General features: G+C 40.3%; 1 protein-coding gene across 4 annotated transcripts in view; it reads right to left on the reverse strand.

Moving 5' to 3' along the window:
* YLPM1 (YLP motif containing 1) overlaps positions 1 to 20,143 on the reverse strand; it is a 77,594-nt gene extending 57,451 nt beyond the window's left edge. For 2 of the 4 annotated variants that reach the window (XR_006604395.1, XM_045072297.1), the window contains exons 1-4: positions 19,089 to 20,143; positions 10,159 to 10,395; positions 8,854 to 9,033; positions 7,114 to 8,105 (exon numbers count right to left, since the gene is read on the reverse strand). Coding sequence is in view for 3 of the 4 variants with exons in the window: in XM_045072297.1 (XP_044928232.1) it covers positions 7,114 to 8,105; positions 8,854 to 9,033; positions 10,159 to 10,395; positions 19,089 to 19,961 (2,282 nt within the window). In the remaining variant the exon portion in view is untranslated. The remainder of the gene's footprint in view (positions 1 to 7,113; positions 8,106 to 8,853; positions 9,034 to 10,158; positions 10,396 to 19,088) is intronic. The other 2 variants (XM_004739259.3, XM_004739258.3) reach the window with 1 other exon arrangement.
* Between the last annotated feature and the right edge of the window lie 779 nt (positions 20,144 to 20,922).

Raw genomic sequence — 20,922 nt, forward strand, 5'->3', positions numbered from 1 at the left:
AACTACAGTAATTAAAACAGGATACTGGTGCAAGGATGGCAAATAGAGTCCAGAAATAAATTCCCACATATAGTCATTTGACTCGTGATGGACTTACTACCAACACAGTAAGGAAAAGATGACTTTTTCAATAAATGGCACTGGGGTCAACTACACAGCCATATGAAAAATAATAAACCATGACCCCTACCCCATACCACACATTAATGAACAATCAATTCTATATAGATTGTTGACCTAAAAATAAAAGGTAAAACAATAAAAAACAGAAGATAAAATAGGATAATGTATTTATGGCTTTGCGGTAAACAAAGATTTCTTAAAGTGGGACACAAAAAAGCACCAACCATGAAGGAAAAGATCAACAAATTAGACTATTAAATTAAAATCAATAATGTCTATTAATGAAAAGACACCATTAACCTTTGAGGTTCCTCTGGGTTCACTGAATCCTAATTTTAGAATTGTTTTGTTTTGTTTTTAGACAGTCTAGTATACTCACACCTATGAGAATGGCTAAAATCAACAACACAAGAAAAAAAAGCTGTTGGTGAGGATGTGGAGAAATGGTAACCCTCTTACACCATTGCTGGGAATGCCAGCTGGTATAGCCACTATAGAAAACAGTATGGATGCTTCTCAAAAAGTTAAAAAGAGAACTACCCTTTGATCCATCAATTGCACTACTAGATATTTATTCCAAGAATACACAAGTACTAATTCAAAAGGATACATGCAACCCAATGTATACAGAAGCATTTTCTACAATAGCCAAATCATGGAAACAGCCCAAGTGCCCATCCACTGATGAATGGATAAAGATGTGTGTGGGGGGTGTGTGTTTGTATATATACATATGCATGTGTATGTGTAATGGAATATTAGTCAGCCATAAAAAAGAATGAAATCTTGCCATTTGCAACAATGTGGATGGAGCTGGAAAGCATTATGCTAAGCAAAATGTCAGAGACATGATCACCAGATGATTTCACTCACATGTGGAATTTAAGAAACAAAAAAAATGAGTAAAGGGAAAAAAAATAGACAAACCAAGAAAGATTTTCTTTTTTAAAGTACGCTCTACTCCCAACACGGGGCTTGAACTCAACCTTGAGATCAAGAGTCCCATGCTCTACCGGCTGAGCCAGCCAGGTGCCCCCCTCACAAGAAACAGACTCTAACTCTAGAGAAAAAGTGATGTTACGAGAGAAGAGGTGGGCAGGGGTGAGGATGGGATAAACAGAGCACAGGAATTAGGAAGTGCAGTTGCTGTGATGCATGCCGGGAGTTGCATGGAAGTGTTGGATCACCTTATTGTAATACCTGAAACACACATTACACTGTATGCTAACTGGAATTGAAATAAACTCTTAAAAAATAAACAGTTCTATTATGAGGATTGCTATTTCATGACTTTTTTCTTATAGGCTTTCCCGAGAACAAAGAGAAAATTTACCTCTTAAAAAAGAGAATAAAACTTACATTACATGCAATTGGGTCCATTATGGATCCATTACAGCCTTCCATAAATTTAAGACATACTATGGGATCCTAAGTGACTTTTTTCTATATCTTAAATATTCTGCAATTTCCTTATCCTAGAATTCATTACTCACTCATCATTACTTATCAATTATCCCCAACTATGCCAAAGAAGATTAAAATACAAAGGTAATGAAGGAATGATGGATTTGCCTAAAAGATGAAGCAAAGGTGAAAACAGCTGTCACCTCACCCCACTCTGTATTGCCCAAAATATTACACCCTACTTTTAGGCTCATTGAACACAATTGAGAATTTAGAAATTTTCATTTCCTGACGAGCATGGCAAAGAAAAGTGAGAGAGGAAGCTGTGTCAAAATCAAAAAATAAACACAGAGACAGAAGCACTCTAGGCTCTAATAAAGCTGTGAAACCGATCATAAAAGTGAAATCTCCAACTGTTAAGTCCTTAGATGACAGTACCCTAGATTAATATTCTCAAACTCAAGATTCGATGAGTGAACAATAGATTTCTAAGGACAGAAAGGAAATGTACTGTCATCCGCTTAGTCATTAAACTGGAAGGATATCATCACATAATACTCTGTGCCAAGAACCTGGACCGTTTTGCTTTGCCAGGAGAATGTGTGACAGGATTATTTCATCTTTTATGTTTATGTTTATGTGACAAAATTTACTTGAGGCAGAGCTCTGCACTTGTAAAATATTTATAAAAATTCCTATAAGTTGTTTTTCACTATCCCTTTATTGTTACTTCTGTAAGTTATTTGTAAAATTCCTTTAAAATGTCAAAAGGGTCTGCTGGATCAATATGACACTTTTTCAGTACAGTGAGGATGAGAAAGACAAAGGGCTATAGAGTGAGAAACAGTTGAGACAATCTAGACACAGGGTTATATCTAGCATACATAAGGAATCCCTACAAATCAGTAAGAAAAATACATAACCCAATAGAAAAACTGGGAAAAGACCTCAATCAGCACTTCATAAGAGAGGAAATTCAACTTAACAATAATCAAATGGAAAGACAAGTTAACCTCATTTGTAATCAGGGAAATACAAATTAAAGCCATGCCACAACACCACTAGATGTCCACCAAGATTGCTAAGATATAAAAATTTAACAATACCAAGTGTTGATGAGGATGCAAAAAACCCGCTGGTGAGAATGTACATGGACACAATCATTTCAGAAAACTGTCTGACAATATCTATCCAAGCAGAACCATACCTACCCCCTAATGAAGCAATTCCAATCGCTGGTACATTTCTAAACAAAATACACACACACACACACACACACACCCCTAAAGGGACACATATAGCACCAAAAGACACAAAGCAGTGCTTTTTGTAATAACCAAAAGCTTAAATGATCATCACTATTAGACTAGATAAACAGATTGTGGTATAGTCACAAAACAAAATACTGTAGAGAAAAGGGAATGAACACACCAGGGATGAATCTCACAATAACATAATGTCAAATGAAAGAGGCCAGACTCAAAAAGAGTACACATAGTAGAATTCCATTTATAAAACTTCAAAAATGGGCAAAACTAATGTGTGATATAAAAAGTTGGTCTAGTGGTTATCTTTGGGGCGAAGGAAAACGGGAAGGGGCATGAGGATACTACTCAAGACACTAGTTATCTTCATGTCTTTATCCCAGTAGTGATAACACGAGTTGTGTTTACTTTGTGAAAATTCACTAAGTTATGCACTCAGGATTGTGCATATCTCTGTATGTTACCCTTTAATAAATAAATTTTATGACTGAAAAATAAAGGGTTCTGGGAAACCAATATCCACTGACCTAACAGTTTTAGAGCAGTGGTAGTCTTCTAGAAGACCTGATGAATCAAATGATACACATACATACACACAACTTCAAAACAGCTGCCCCAGATGCTCCAGTATGGAATTTACACATGACGCAGTTCTACCACTGGACTTCTTGGAAACCTTCAGTTTTTAGAAAGCAGCGTAAATCTGGATTTTGCAAAAACTCAAAGTAATTTACATTACTTTATTTTGATAGTGTGTTATTGGTAAGTTAGTTATCTGTGTTCTCCATTCTTGTTTCTCTACCCAGCTTTCACAGGTTTCCTTGACAGTGTGGATTGTTCCTACCTCAGTCTCTTTCATTCACTTACCAGCTTCCCACTGATTTTTTCTTTTTTTAACCTAGGTACACAGGAGGAAAAAGAATCATGCCTAGGCAATAGTCACAGATTAAACGCGATATGAGCTAAGTGAGCAAAAGAACTAGAAGGATAAGAGAAATGGAAATGACATAAGCTAGATTGGGGAAAGGTTTTAGAAACAGGGTAGATAATGTGAGCAAGATCCAATTCAAACACCAAAAAGCCATCCTTATCAAAGTTGCACGTGAAAAAGCTGGAGAGGAACATCTAAAAGCAATATAATCAACATTTATTAAGATTGCAGCAGACCAGAAAGTTGGCCCAAACCTAACTAGATGAAATGTAAAATAAAGTCTTAGAAAAAGAGAAAAACAAAACAAAAACAACTATCCAGGGGCGCCTGGGTGGCTCAGTGGGTTAAGCCACTGCCTTCGGCTCAGGTCATGATCTCAGGGTCCTGGGATCGAGTCCCGCATCGGGCTCTCTGCTCAGCAGGGAGCCTGCTTCCTTCTCTCTCTCTCTCTCTGCCTGCCTCTCCATCTACTTGTGATTTCTCTCTGTCAAATAAATAAATAAAATCTTTAAAAACAAAAAAACAACTATCCAAGTTCGGGATGAGAGAGGCTTGCCCTAGTAATGGCTAATGTGAAAAAGACCAGGGAAGCCAAACAGATGTTTTGTTCAGCTACACAAGTACGTTATTTATAATAAAGCTGGTAACAGGCTCTTCGGTTCCCTGCATCTGAAGTAAGTGCTCATTGTGAAGGAGACTGGCAAATTCAAGACCCTCCTCGAGACAGGGAGCAACGTAGCAGGAGGAGGCCAGACACAATGTCAGTGTGAAAAGAAAAGAAGAATCGGAGTTTCTGCGGTGGCAGAGAAGAGCAGGTAAGGCCCGCTGGGAGAGACAGGAGGGCGGTGTTTAAAGAACCACAGGGACATGCTAGAGACAGGGATAGGATAATTATCTGTTGTACCACAGAGCCAGATCTAGAGTCAACAGGCAGAAGTGACAGCAACACATTTAGGCACAACTTTCCAGAAAATTGTCAATACCTTATTATGCTGGTATTCCTTATCACAGTGCCAATGTTTAAGAAGAGGCCATCAACTACTTGCCACAGGAAATAAAATGAACTCAAAAGTGGATCGGGGTACCTGGGTGGTACAGTTGGTTGAGTGTCTGACTTGGTTTTGGCTCAGGTTATGATCTCAGGGTCGTGAGGTTGAGCCCCACACTGGACTCCACGCTCAGTACAGAGTCTGCTTGGGACCCTCCCTCCCTCTCCTTCTATACACAACCCCACACCACAGGCATAGGCTCATTCTCTCTCCCTCTAAATAAATAAATAAATAAATAAATCTTTAAAAAAGGTTGGGGGGGGGATCAGAAGGCCTTGGATTCTAATTCCATCTCAATCATTTACTAGCAACATCATCTGGGGCAATTTATTTAGAATCTCTCCAAATCTTAACTTCCCTTGTATGTTTACTTCATGAGATCAGAGAGAAATAATAAAATAATATGTGCAAGACCCAGGAAGACAACCTAAAATGCAACATAAATATCAACTGCTATGAACGGGATATTGTGCTACATAATTGCTAAGATCTGCCTAGAAGTGAAATTATTAGCTGTACCTTATGGTAAGAAGAAAACCTAAAATAGGTCCTAAATTTACAACAAGATTTGGTGGGCAAAAGACAGAAAACATTAATATGATAGGGAAAAAAGGAAGCAGGAAATCTCTGTTTCTTAAGGTGTTAAGAATAATGCACTTTTTTGACAGCAAATTCATCACCAGATCCAAAAGGCAATGCTTAATCTAAGAGATAAGTGGGAATTCTAATAAAAAAGTTACACATACCAAGTAAATCAAGACTACAAAATGTACTTGTAATCACTGACAGTCTGAATATCACTGAATCATGGCATTAAATACAGCAGTTAACTAGTGCTTTTGCTCTGGGAGCCCCCTGGACTCTGCTCCCACTGGGTGTGGACTCAGGCTCTACTCTCCCAGTTATATGATGCTGAGCAAGTTACTCAAACCTCTCAAGCCCAGTCTCTAACGGGTAAACACAGGGTATAGCCTGCCTTGTTCACAGGCTGCTGAGAAGACTCTACGAGATAATATAATGCACGTAAAGCCTCTGGCAAGGCTTCTGGCACCCAGAGGAATTCATGTTAATTATGTGTTAACCACAGAGGCAGATCTAGAATCAACAGGTAGAGGTTACAGCAACACATTTAGGTTCAGTGCAAGAAATAATAAGTTTTCTAGAGAACTGTCAACACCTTATTCGATGGTGGAGTTTTGTGCCATGTTGTTTTGAGTTATAAATTTGGGGAACAAATAAAAGATATATTTTGTTTCCAAAAGTCAAAATTCAGGTTAAATTAAAATAATATAGATAACACTGACACTGAGATGGAAAACTAACCAATGTACTGATGAGTAGAAAAAGTTTACAAGACAAAATGCTCAGTATGATCCCGTTTTTGATGGCATATATATTTTTAATTATTATCTCTAGATTGTGGAATTAGGTGAATTTCACTTTTTAGATTATTTTTTTGTACCATCTATATTTAGTATAAGGAGTACGTATTTCTATCACAATTTCCAATTGGGAAAAAAATGTGATTGGTAAGGTTTCTCTACAGAAAAATTAACATTTAGGTCAACCTGCAGGGGGGAATATACTTTTACAAACTTGAAAAATGAATTTAACACCTTTTAAAATGCAAAGCAAAAACAAACAAAAAACAAAAACAAAAAAATTTAAGACTACTAGTAAATTTCTGTGTGCTTTTCTAAATAAAAATGTGGTTCAGACAAAAGGAAAACATCTCCCAAATTGAGGGAGATATACAAGAAATAAGCTCCATGGGGGCGGGGATTTTGTCCGCTCTGTTATACTCATTGCTATAAGCACAGAGCAGGAATCAATATTTGCTAAACAAATGGATGAAAGTCCTATTTACTCTTATTCTAAATTTTGTTGCCTATTTCATTCGAATATTGGCTTATTCATCTTTATCGCCAACAGCAGGCATATTATCTAACAAAGAGAATTTACTGATTCAGTTAATTGTGAAATTAAGAAAAAAAAAAAGATAAAACTTAATAAATACTACTTCTGAAGCTAAAAAGTCATCAAGAAATTGAGAGGCACTACCCTAAAACGGGACATTCATTCTGGACTATGATCTCTACATGTAGGATAAAAGCAGTGACATCAAAGAAATGGGGGCATGTTACTACTTCTAGATTTTATTATGTCACATCTAAGAAGTGAACAATACTAACATTATTAACTGTAAACCAGGAATGTATATAAAAGTACAAAAAGAATATAAAAATCGTATAAATAAAGTTTTTATACCATCAAGGCCTACTCAGCCTAAATCAACAAAAAAGCCAAACCAAACCAACCAACCAAACAAAAGCAGACCTACCTTGGGCCTCTTGGGCCTTCCAAGTAACTGCTTCTAGGAGGATCTGGAAGCAGTCCACCTGACCTCACTGGCATATCCTTGACTCCAGTGATTGGCTGAGATGGAGCAGCTGAAGACTCCCCAAGTCCTTGCTCAGATGAGAATGAACTATATGGCAGAGTAGACTTGCTCAGAGTTTTAGAATTCATTTGTTCTGATGGGCTAACAGCTGATTGCAATGGAGGGTGGTAGGCTGAGGGCGGGCCTGAACCAAAAGACACAGGAGTGGGAAGCAGTGCTGGTCTAGGTTTCTCTGGAACCTGTGAACTCTGAGAAGTGGAGGCTGGTGGGACTGGGGCTGATCCTAACTGAGGAGGCATCCCTTGTGGAACCCCGGGGGGAGGTAATCCTGGAGGAGGTGTGGCTAAAGACAATGGTGGGAGGGGCAGGACAGGTGGAGGGGCTGTTGAGGAGAGGGACGGTGGGGGAAGAACGGGTGGTGGCCCTGCAGAGGAGAGGGAAGGTGGGGGAAGAACTGGCGGTGGCCCTGCAGAAGAGAGAGATGGAGGCATCCCAGGTGGGGGCACAGAGGTTGGTAGAGAAGGTGGCATCACAGGTGGGGGCATGCCAGGCGGTGGCACCGAAGCAGGCAGGGCAGGGGGCATCACTGGTGGTGGCAATGATGGAGGCAATACCGGAGGGGGCATTGTCGGTAGAGGTGGAGGCATCTGAGAATACGGAACGAAAGGAGGTGGCATTGACATGTTCCCCATATACTGGTTCTTCATGTTCTGAAAGGAATTGACTTTCTCCTGGAGATAGGTCTGAGTCGCTTTCATATGTCCCTGCCATGTTTTCCACTGCTTCTCATACTCCTGAAGCTGATCTTTATGAGGATAAGAATGGAGCTGCTCCTCCCACAGCTGAAACTCCCGCTCCCATTCTTGGTAGAGATGTTGAAACTGTTGCTGCTGCATCTCATAATGCCGCAGCTGCACGTCTACAGACATGGTCTACGAACAAAGGGTGACAATTATTTCAAGACATTCCTGTAAGAGAACTGACCCTAAAGTTAAAATATTAACGAATCAAGGGCATCTGTAGTCTTAATTAAAATGCTAAAGACTTTGGGAGACTAGTAAGGATAAACTTGTTACATCTCCTTAATGACGATCATTCTTTCTTCCTTTGACTCATTTCCCTAAGTTATCATAGAGCTGGAGAAACCAACTAAACACTAAAGCAAATACCTATCTCAGTAATATTTGTTTTCAAGTTTTTCGTACTACCATGGATCACTTTAAGAATTTTAAAAATGATTTATTACTATAGACATACAGACACAAGTTTGTGTCTTCTGGATATAAAAAGAGCAGTTATCTTTTGCTCTGTTTCTAGGTTTCTGTGGTGATTGCTATGATCTTTTTGGTGGATTTTTTGCTTGTCTGTCACTGAAGTGATTTGTAGGCAACTTGAAACTACATGATAAGAATCTCTGGTTCTTAAAATCCTTAGCAATGGTCCTTTAACACCTGCCTGGGTTGACATGACCAGAAGTCTGCACTACACCTGCCCCATCCCAAGGGCATTTCTATAAAGCTGTACTTCCCAAATCCCCGGTGATGTGACAGGTAACTATTTGGAACCCCCATGGAAAGATCAAATTTAATTTCTCTCCTTCACATTTAGATCTCTTTCAAGAATAACAACTCCTCCATGACTTGGGGCAACTTCCCACGTGCGAGCTGAGGCGGCACTTGCCTGCATATGTGGCGGCTGCTGGATAATCTGCTGGTACTGCTGGAGGATCTGCTGTAACTGAGTGTGCTTCTGCATTATTCCCTGATACTGGAAGCCAACTCGATGCTGCTGGTGCTGCTGCCAGTGCGCAGCTGCGGCCTGCAGCTGTTTTAACCTAGCGTCCTCTTCCGGGTCTTCAGACTAAAAGATAAAAGAGAAAATACACTTTTATATAAGTAACAAAACAGCAACCAAATTAACAAAAGACCCAAATATTTTATTAAGTATTGTATTACACAGTTCAGAATCTTTACAACTCTGGCTGACTGAGAAAAGTTATTTTGTGTTTAGATAAAATCCCTGGCTCTGCTTACACTGTGGCTCACGAGTTCTTATATAAAGGACTTTATGAATCCCATAGTCTTCACTGTAATAATCATCTCACTGTTCCTGAACAGGGCAACCATTTCCCCAAAACAGTTGCTTTATAGCTATGTCCTTTGCACTCTATAAGAAACCTTTGGGGTGCCTGGGTGGCTCAGTGGGTTAAAGCCTCTGCCTTGGGCTTGGGTCATGATCCCAGGATTCTGGGATCAAGCCCTGAATCAGGCTCTCTGCTCAGTGGGGAGCCTGCCTCCCCCCCACTCTCTCTGCCTGCTTCTCTGCCTACTTGTGATCTCTGTCAAATAAAAAAAAAAAGAGAGAGAGAGAGACCTTTTTCTTTTTCACATTAGCCACTTTCAACTAAGAGATTACAATGTCATCATTACGGCTCAGTAAAGTTTCCACACAGGCTCTTGGGAGAACAAATATCTTCGGACCAAAGTGAGATCTCTCCGTGTGTTATGTTCAGTGACAAGGATGATCACACTGAATGCTTCAACAGCTCTGTAAGATAGCCACTGTTTCCTCATTTTGCAGATGAGGAAACTACGGCACGGAATGGCTAACCAACTTGTGCAGAGTCCCCACCACCCGCAAGGGACAGCGCCTCCCCTGCCGCTGGGGCAGCTGAACAACAGACACCGCAGCTCCTAATGGCTGCCCTGGCTGCCAGTGTGACAGCTCCCGGGCATCCTTTTAGCGCTTAGAGAGCCTCAGTACAGAAGAGTGTCTAATTCTTCACTCACTTCAACCATCAGAAAAATGCCTTTTCTAAACCCAATCAGGCATTTATCCAATTTTCCCATATCGGAATTTTGCATGTTTAAAAAAAAAAAATACACATACAGAAAAACATATATTCATTTGACAAAAGTATATACAAAAGAATCAGGAAAAAGCTAAACAATTTCTTAAACAGCAAATAATTAATTTTATGGTTACCTGGGGTTCCTCAGGTGGGAGAGGAGGCGGTACCTCCTCATTAGGTGGTGGCAATGGGGGCTCATCGGACGAAGAGGGTTCTGGTGCTTGACTGGCGGCAGGTACTGTAACTTCTTCTTTTACTGGCTCAGGGGCATCCTTTGCTATGACGGGACCTTTTTTGTGTCCTGGCAAGTGCACTTTTGTCCTCTGCTGCAAACTAAGCAGGTGCTGCCGATACCAATACTGCTGCTGTTCCTACAACAGAGGGCATTTTTAAAAATTTTAGTTGAAAATCCTATATATTTGCAACTTGGTGTTGACAGAGACCTGCGTTTGTATTTGTGGTCACATGTCTGTATGTAAGAAAAGGCAAAGCTGGACTGAGAAAGGCAAATAAGTAAACATGATCTTTCAATTCCTCCCCCAAGTATATACATTCAAGTTACACCATATATATATTAATTCAACATACTTCTCTACTCTTTTAACACACATACTTTTGGAAGTGAGAGCAGTCTTTTTGATAAATGCTCAGAGGAAATCCTTTCAGTATTCACAGCTGCTTATTTTTAACCTGCCATTGGCTGGTGCGGATTTATCCAAGGAGTCTCATCATTAATGAACACAACCAAATAGTTCTGTCTCTTCTTTGCCTTCTCTTTCCTCCTGTGCTCGTCCCTCTTTTGAACACCTGCTGTATGCCCACTATATACACATAAATGAGAATATACTGTGTTTTAGAATACTATTTATTTTAAAAGACTCAGCTTTGTTCTCCAAATTATACTGTAATTTAACTTTCTGGAAGCTTGTTTTGTGCGTCCACTTGAAAAACGTTACAACAGTAACAAATCTAATGCAGAAATAATTAGAAAATACAGCTGATCCTCATTATTTATGGAATCTATATTTGCAAATATGCCTACTTGCTAAAGTTTATTTCTAACTCCAAAATCAATACTTGGGAAACTCTGGTGTCATTTGTGGACATGCGTAATAGAGCACTGAAAATTCTGAGTTGCCAGACTTGCACATTTCCTGCTGTGGCAGAACAAGGCCATGCTCTGCCTTTTTGTTTCGCTCTCATACTGTAAATAAGTGTCCTTTTCATGGTCTATTTAGGACCACATTTTTCAGATTTCTGTGCTTTTTGTTGGTGACTTTGCTGTTTAAAATGACTGCAAGCATAGTGTGGTATGCGGTCTGGTGTTCCTAAGTGCAAGGAAGCTGTGACGTGCTTCACACAGAAAACCTGTGTGTTAGATAAATTTCATTCAGACATGTGTTATGCTGTTGGCTGTGAGTTCAATGTTAATGAATCAACAAAGTATATTAAATAAGGTGTCATTAAACAGGAACACATGTAAAACAAGGTTATGTATTAACTGGTTGATTAAAATGACACCAAAGGCTCACAGGAACCTAACCCTGTATTTCCCCCTGGGAGCAATGGTTTAGTATTCACTAATTCAATGTTCTTGGCAACTTTATGGAACACAAATACCTCAAAATAAGGAGAATAGACTGTACAAATAAGCAATAACTAATTAATTAAAATCAATTAAAAAATCTCACCACTCAGACCTAACTACAGGATCTTCATTTTGCCAGTACTTATTATATAATTCCCTATGGTTACAAGGTTGCATACAGAAAAGAGTTGTCATAACACTAAAATATTCACACATGTACTACCCTTTATACTTCCATAATTAAAAACAGCATGTATTTCTACTACAATTATAAAGATGTAGGATTTTATGAAAGTGATGTTGGAGAACTTTGGAACCCATTACTGACAGCTGAGGATCTAGCAGAAGTCCTGTCAGTTAACAACCAAAACATTTTTTATAATAGGAATTGCAAAAGAGAATATGAATATCAAAGTCTGAAAACAGCCCCTAGGAAAACTAATAAATCTCTACTTTCTTTTTCAATATATCCAAAACCAAAATAAAGACAACATGTAATGCTGCCATATTAACTGTGTTGGTATTATAACTAAAAATTATAGTACAGAAACCAAATCAACACTATTCTTTGTTCATTCTAAGACTCAGCTATCCCTTATGATTTGGGGCTTTGTTTTTTAAGATTGTGTCCCAAATTAAATTTTTTACTTTTTACATAAACTTTGGGTACCTGTGTTGAGTGGATTCATTTTGCTTAGATTCACTGTTTTATTATCTGTTTTTTCAGTCACAGAATGTTATTTTCTTGGGAGAGAGATGTCTCATGCTTTTCTTATATCCTACCTGGTGCTTAAGCATAGTGCTAGAGCACAGGAGAATGTCACTAAAGGGTTATTGATTAACTGAAGACTTCCTTTGCACTCATTTCTATGACCTGAAACTTGCTTCAAACTATTGAGAGGAATAAATTCCATCTCACTACCTACATCTTGAAGTCTGGGTCATGAATGACCATTATGTTTTTAATTACCATGTACATAATCATCAGCTCCAGAAAAATAATTATTTTTCCTACTGAACATTAAAAAAAAAAAACACAGCACACTGACCATGATAGTTGACAATAATGTACCATTAAAACATTTTCAATGTCTTCCACTCTTTTATGAAAAAAGCAACAGGCTTATCTTTCAGCTTAAAAAAATTAATAAACTTAGTCTCTTTCAAGTAAAAGTTAAAAGTTTCCCTTGTTTTTAGTTGCTTTGAAAGCATCACTAAAAGATACACAAAGATGCAAACCATCTTTCATAAACCAGAAGCCAATGGCTACAGACATGGAAGACTGTACAGATCTAGATTCTTGATCAATTTGTATGTACCCCCCTAACTGTCAATGCTTCCCATCTTTGTCTAAGACCTAGTCTAAGGTTAAGAACCTTATTAGGAGCTCGAGTACTTGTTGATTTGCTGACAGTAGCACTGTAGGTTAATTTCTATTTCATATGAACCCAAGAAGCAGAGTAACTAGATCTAAGTCAGTCCTAGGACCTGGCTTCAGCACATTTTTAAAGCTCTACAGATGAGCATCATTCAGACATGTCCTCAGTGACCCCAAGAGAAATGTGACTTATCTCTATTTTAGAAAGAAATAAAACCTGCTTGGACTTACTAATGAAGCCAAAGCCAAACTAGTAGCCACTTTTTCTAACTGTCCCATCGTATCAGACAACTCAATCTTACATGGGATGCTAGTTCACAGATAGAGGAAAATCACTGCATATGTCACATTCAAAAAGAGATTGAACGAAGAGAGTTCAAAAGGATGTAAGAATTATTTGTCAAAAATATCACTATCAAAAAGAAGCTAATTTATTCAGCAAGCATTTACTAACCACTTGCTACCAGTACAGTAATGAACTAGGTACTAAATGATTTTCCAGGGAAATATAAAGCAGAGAATGTGTGAGGTGGGGCAGGAAGGGAAGAGACAAGAGAGGGAGAGAGAAAGAGAGAGAGAGAGATGTTTTAGAGATAATTTCAGAAGGTTGCCTTTCCTATCCAGGTTATTATCAATGCCTGTAACACTAAATGTACTATGTCCTACATCCTAAAGCAAGGGGTGGGGAGAAATCTGGCAAAATAATGGTTTTCCATTTTTTAGTCTTATTTAAAACATATTTATTTTTAATACTTTTGAGGTTCACATTCCACTCCAGGAATTAAGGTCACCAGATAATCTTAGTCCCATCTAAAAAAAATCAGAAAAAAGAAGGCGCCTTTACTTCACCTCTTCCTCCAGCTCCTGCCCTCATTCTCTCTCTCTCTCCTTCAGTCAAACTTCTTGAAAGAGTTGTCTATACTCACCATCCCCATTTCCTCACCTTCCATCACTCCTCAAATCAATGCAATATGGCTTCAGTCACTATGAAACTGCTCCTGCCAAGGTCAACAATAATCTACATGTCAGTAAATGCAAAAGATAACTCACAGTCTTTATCTTGCTTGACCTCTCAGTGGTAGTGACACAGCTGACCACTCCCTCTTCCTAGAAACAGTCTTCTTTGTACTTCTGTGGGACTGCACTGTCCTGACTTTCCACCTACCCGTTTGGTCTTTCTTCTGTTGGTTTCCGTGGATACCGAGATTCTGCGGGACTAGGCTCAAAGTCCTTTAAACTCTATCCTTACTCTACACACACTCCTCAGGAGACCTCCTCTATTTCTGTGCCCCAAATACCATTTTTATGCTGATGACTCACAACTCTTTCATGTCTCAAGATCTCACTTCTAGACTCCAGACCTGTACCTAACTCTCAATTGAACATCTCCATTGGAATCATGTGGCTCACGGACCTCAAACTCAGTAGGTCTAAAACTACACTCACCCTTTCACATCATTCCCAGACCTGTTCTTCCTCCTCTTCCAGGTTTTCCTATTTTATTAGTAAATGGGACCACTATCTACCCGGTAGTCGACTCCAGAAACTCAGGAATCCTCCTTGACACCTCCCTCTCCACTACTACTCAATCTCCAATTAGATTCTAGCGCACAAATAGTTCTCCAGTCTTTCCACTCCTCTCCATCTCCAGTATGACCATCCAAGTCCAAGACTCTATTCTCTTGCCTGGATTATTTTAAGTATTGTCTCTAAGTCACCCTTGCTCTTCTCAGTTTCACTCTCCAGACAGCAAACACAATGAGCTTTCAAAAATGCCCATCTGTCATATTCAACTATACAAAATCCTTCAATGGCTTCCTACTGCCTGAAAGTCCTCATAGGCCCTCCCGACCTGGTTTCTGTCTACCACCCTTACCCTGGGCTTTCAGTAAGCCTTACTTTGAACGCTATCTGGTTAATTCCTACTTGTTCTTCAAGTTTCACTTAAATATCACTTCAAAGGGAGGCCTCTTCAATTAGGTGTTAGCTCTCAACCATATTCAATCACTTAAAAAATATTTGTTTCTCACCTACTACATGCTAGACCCTGAGCAAGACACTGCAAATATAATGGTGAGCTTAAAACCAGAAAACAAAACAAAACAAAAAACCCCGACCTTTTCCCATTCCTCATGGAACAGGCTAGTGATACTGTGTATTTTATAATCCCACAGCACCTTGTACTCTTCTTAATTACTTATTAAATGTCTTGTTCTTCCCATTGGGACGAGTCATTGAGGGCAAATGCCATGTCTTACTTTCTTCACTATTTAATCTCTGGTACTAAACTAAGCACAGCACTTGGCACATAACTGCTACTCAATAAATACATGAATATTAAATAAATGACTGAAGCACCTGGGTGGCTCATCCGTTAAGCAGCTGCCTTCAGCTCAGGTCATGATCCCAGAGTTCTGGGATCGAGCCCCACATTGGGCTCCCTGCTCAGCAGGAAGCCTGCTTTTCCCTCTCCAACTCCCCCTGCTAGTTTTCCCTCTCTCACTGTGTCTGTCAAATAAATAAATAAAATCTTTAAAAAAAAAAAAAATAAGTGACTAAAATTCTAATCCAAGTCAACAGCTTAAATTTTGAGAATAAAAGGATTAAAAAAGTCACAAGTTATGAAAAAAAGGCCAATATGCACTCTACCTAGCCAGTCCCTTAAACACATAGAAAAATTAATTCTTCAAAAATACACATTGCATTAAATCATCAATGCTTTATCCTGAAAACTAGACATTAAATGGAAGACTATTAAGCACTTATCCTACCTTTCCTATACCAACTGTATTTCCAATAAAATAGTTCTAGTTCATGAAAGTTTTTCTTTACAGAATTCCATATAGTAAATGTAGAAGAAACGGCAAGAAAAAAATCACCATGTAATAACTTTCAGTGAAGAACTAATTTACTCAGGCAAAGACTATCAGCGGATGAATCACCAGATGGAACATTAGAGGCAAAACTGACAGGATAATGGAGGGACTAGACTATTAACCCCTGATCAATCTTGGTTCCAATATAGTGGGACAACCAAGCACTGTGTGTCTCTTCATGAGATGCAAATGAAGTACACAGCACCACCCTCATGAAGTACACTTGCCAAAAGAAATGTGAACTTAAATCTAAGCCTTCAGAGTTTACCAGAAACGTGAAAGGGAGTGGGACAAGTCAAATGATAAGAAACCAAGAGAAAGCAGGCAAATCCAGAATGTGGGACATTCTGCAGAACAAGTGAGACAGATTTCTCATCAGGTTCAATGGCATGGGATAGAAAGAGAATAGGAGAGACTAATCTAGATGAGGCGTTCTTAACTGAGGGTGATTTTAACCCCCAAGGGATATTTGGCAATGTGTGGAAACTTTCATTTCCCACTGTAGGCTGCTACCAACATCTAGTAGTTACAGGACAGAGGTGCTGCTAAACATCTTACAATGCACAGGACTGCCTTCCATGACAAAGAATGATCCTACTTCACAATGTCTGTATTGGATTCTGATCTGAATAAACCATTAAAGCATGACTGAGTTCACTGGGGAATTTTAACATGGATACCACCAAGGAATTTTTTTAAATTAGTATGATGAGACAATAGGGGAAGTCTGAATGGGTCAGGTATTAGATGATACAAAGAAACTGTTGTTACATTTTGTAGGTGTTATAATGTATTTACCTAAGGAAAAGTCCATTTAAAAAAAAAAAGATTTTATTTATTTATTTGACAGAAAGAGACACAACAAGAGAGGGAACACAAGCAGAAGGAGTGAGAGAGGGAGAAGAAGGCTTCCCACTGAGCAGGGAGCCCGATGTGGGGCTTGATCCCAGGACCCTGGGATCATGACCTGAGTCAAAGGCAACCACTTAACAGCTGAGCCACCCAGGCGCTCCGAAAAGGTCCATTTTTTAAAAAGATGACTAAGAATGTAGAGATGACATGACATGACATCTAAGATTTGCTTTAAAATATTTCAGCAGCAATAAAAAAAAGGCACAGGTCAAGTAAACATGATAAAATCTTGACAGTTTTTGAATCTGAATGACGAGTTTAAAGAAGAAACCATATCATTTTCTCTACTTTTGGGTGTGTTTATGATCTTTCGCCATCAAAATTTCTAATGACATATTCCAAAAATAAAATACGAACCAAAGAATAATAAATTTGCAGAAGGGTTCTTTGTCAGAGATCAGTACTGGCATGAAGAAAACCTGTGTAATCTAATAAGCCAAAGTATCCTAAGTCTAGAACATGACAACTCTTGTAGCTTATTCAACAAATCTCCATGCAGAGTCTACAGTTTGCAAGGCACTGTCCTAGGTGCTACAGAGGATAAAAAGATGAGTGAGATGGTCCCTGTCTGCAAGGGACTTAAAATCTGAAAACCAACCAAGCAGATGGGTGAGTCAGGGATGGCTTCACAGAGACTCTGATATTTGAAATGTACCTTGAAAATAATACAATTAAGGCAGGGAGAGAGGGTTGAGAAACTTGGGGTGATTTCTAGACAGAGGTAAGAAAACCTAAACAAGCTTATGAGGCCCTTCTTGGTCTGCCCCCTACACTTCTCAAGCCTCATCTTCCACTCTTTTTTTCTGGCTCTCACCAAAGAATTGCAGGCAATGAATACGCAAAGCACTGAAAGAAGTTCAAGACAAGGGTGTAAAGGCAGAAAAGCAAAACCAGCAAACCAATGCTCATGTATTTGTATTAAAGATGGGTCTGATTCCTCCTCCCCACCCTCCAAAAACAATTCATTTGTCTCTCAGAAGGCCAGAAAAAGTCTAGTAGAGAGGAGAAAATGGATGTTGTACTTTTGCATGGACTAACTCCGATAGTGTTTTGACAACAAAAACAATGGGAATTTCAGAATGGGTTGAGAATGGGGACAGAAATTTCTTCTCTAGAACAGAGGAATCTGGGGAAAATAACCTAATGGGATGGTGTAAGCCCAAAGAATCTCTTATTCTCCTATTTTACTCCAATATCACAAGTGTCTTCTCCTGATGTGTCAAGCACAACATCTTGCTTACTTAAAACAACTTGTGTTCTTAATTTCTAATGGCAAACCATTAAAGCACCACATCCCTATCTTCTGGAAATCTTTTATATGTAAATCTGAGCTTGCAGACTAAGACTCTCTTTTCATTAGGGAATCTAAGGTAGATTAGTAATTGCTAGAAGTGTCTATTGTAAGAAATCATTAACAAGTTACTTACTCCACTTTAGTTCTATCTTCTTTCTTAAGGGAGAAATTCATTTGTTACTGCTATCCTGTCCATCTGTGACTGCTCTGTAGGAAGCATCACTTAAAACAGAAGTTTATAGAAATGACTCTCTCATGGAGGAAGATATATCAGTAACTTTTCTTCACCTTGGCCAAATTCCAAGGCAGTTACTCTGGAGCGAATGGTAACAATGCATTGCAGCAAAATGGTTATGTCTTAAAGCTTGCTTTAAGTGATTTGGGAAAAGGACAATAAATGGGTCCATTCCTTAAAATAACCAAGAGACTCCCAAATGGTCAAAGGCGAAGAGACTTCTTATGTATCGCATACCCACGTATACACATAATTAGACACTCCTGGTAAGAATAAGATTTCCATTCCTCATTTGCTAACATTTGGAATTCGCGAAGCTGACAGCTATCAGTGGCCCCTGAATAACTTTTTAAAGAAGCTAACTAGTCATAAGGTTTGTATACATTTCAAGTAACAGAATTTGGGAAACTTCTTTTTTATGCTGCCTCTCAAATGGAAATTTGAGGTTAAAATACAATTTTAAAAGAAAGTGCTCTTTGTAAAAGCAACAAAATCTAGGAGGTGGGTCAAAGGGAACCAAAGGATATGTCTGAGAAGTAATTCTTCAGCCACCCCACTACTCTGTGGTTTTCAGAAACATCCTCAAACCCTGTTCTTTTAATAATCCACATTTAGCTACTTGAAAAGCAGAGATGTCAGACTTGACACGTAAGGAATCCTTTGGAGTGTAAATTAGCTATTCATTGTGTTGGAATTAGCCTAAGCACAGGTTAAAGCCCTGAGGCCTGCTCACTTAGGGCCCTCTAGGTGAAAGATGCGGCTCAGGCAGATGCTTTCTTACCTGTGGAGTCATTGTGGAGGGATCTGGCTCTGGGGCAGCTTGCTGTTCAGCACTCTTGTTCTTGGCCCCACTCTCCAAAGGCTCTTGCTGGACAGCTGTCTTATTCCCAGAAGGGGCGGACGGTGGTGGTGGAGCTAGTAGCTGGGATTTAGAATGGCCCTGGGAGGGGCGGGAAGGAGATGCCTGAGAGGAAGGCAAGTAGGACTGGGAATGGCTCAAATAGGATTGCGAGGAGGAGGAAGAGGAAGAATAAGAAGGGGTGGGCGCCAGGTAGGATTGGGAAGGTGGGGACTGAGAAGGGGACGGCTGAGCGGGAGGTAGGTAGGGCTGAGACGAGGCCGGGGGGTAGTACGAGGGTGGCGGCTGAGGTGGGGGCATGTAAGACTGAGAAGGGGGCATATAAGATCCCGGCGGTACAGGGGGAGATTCAGGGGGGGAATCCAGCTCCATGGGAACCAAACCAGGAGACCCATCTCGTTGGTGGTGGAGCATCTGGTGTTTGTACTGCTGCTGCTTCTGATAGCTGAGGGCCGGCCCAGGCGGCGGGGGCATCGGTGGCGGCGGTGGCTGCCAGTCCCCGTAGCCGCCCCCCGGCATCACCGGCGGGGGCGGCAGGGGGGGCGGAGGAAGGTGATGGGGCTGGAGCACGCACTGCATTTGCTTCTGGTGCATCTGCTGCAGCTGCTGGAGCTGCGCCAGGTGCTGCTCGCGGAAGCTCATGAAGCCCGAGGAGGAGGGGGCCGCGGGAGTCGTCGAGCTCGAGTACCCGGGCCCCGGCGAGGCCTCAGGAAGCGCCACCGGCGGTGGCGGCGGCGGGACCGGCGGCGGCGGATAGTGGCTGCTCCCGCCATACCGGCCCCAATTCGGGTACATATCGGAGAAGGCGGCGCAGGGCTCGTCCCGGCGCCGTTACTCGTCGCAACCGACCTCCAGGAGCTGCGGCGGCGACGGCGACAGCCGGAACTCGCGGCGCCTACAGGCCCCGGAGCGTGTAAACGGAGCGCGCCAGTGCGCCGGCGCTACCGAGCTGGGCCCGCGACGGGGAAGGCGGGGACGGCACTGGAGCGACTACGCCTGCGCAGTAGCCACCGAGAGGAGAACAAAGGCGAGATAGAGCGACCCTTTGCTTAGTGACTCTCGGTTGCCATCTTCCTTCAGGTTCGGATAATGGACGTGCGAGTAGAATATTCTCATAGAACCAAGGAACCATAGAGTCTCACCGCTGAAAGGGTTGGTAGAGATCCTATCGCTCCAAAGGTTCATTTTTGAATGAAAAAAAAAAAAGGGGGGGGGTCCATTCACAATAGCAACAATCTCAACAACAACAAAAAAGACATGAAGCAAGTAGGAATAACTCTAATAAGAAATATGTAGAATTTATATGAAGAAAACTACAGAACCATACAGAATCATATCCGAGGGGAATAAATTAGACTTGAAATAATGGAGAGGCTTACCATGATCCTGAATGAAAAGGGAAAAATTGTAGAGATGTCAGTTCTTCTCAAATTAAATGAGTAGAGTTAATTCAATTCTAACAAAAAAATCCAGTTGGGAACAAAACTGTGAAGAATAGAAACATTTTGAAGACAGAATGTAAGACTACACCAATCCCTACAGGTATATGAAAGATAACGTCTGCTAAAAGTGAAGAATGGAATTTTTTAGAATAACTCAACGCATAAAAATCCATGTTGAAAAATCTCAACTAAAAGAAGAGATAGCAAAAACCAGATTCAAAGGTTGTCCCGCGAGGGTGACCTAGAAAATAATCCAATCTGTCAACATAATACTCAACTTTGGCTTGAATGAGTCACTGAAAAACAAGGCTGAT

The sequence above is a fragment of the Mustela putorius genome, unplaced genomic scaffold, assembly GCF_011764305.1.
Source record: "Mustela putorius furo isolate JIRA1106 unplaced genomic scaffold, ASM1176430v1.1 tig00000129_pilon_pilon_pilon, whole genome shotgun sequence".
NCBI lineage: Eukaryota > Metazoa > Chordata > Mammalia > Carnivora > Mustelidae > Mustela > Mustela putorius.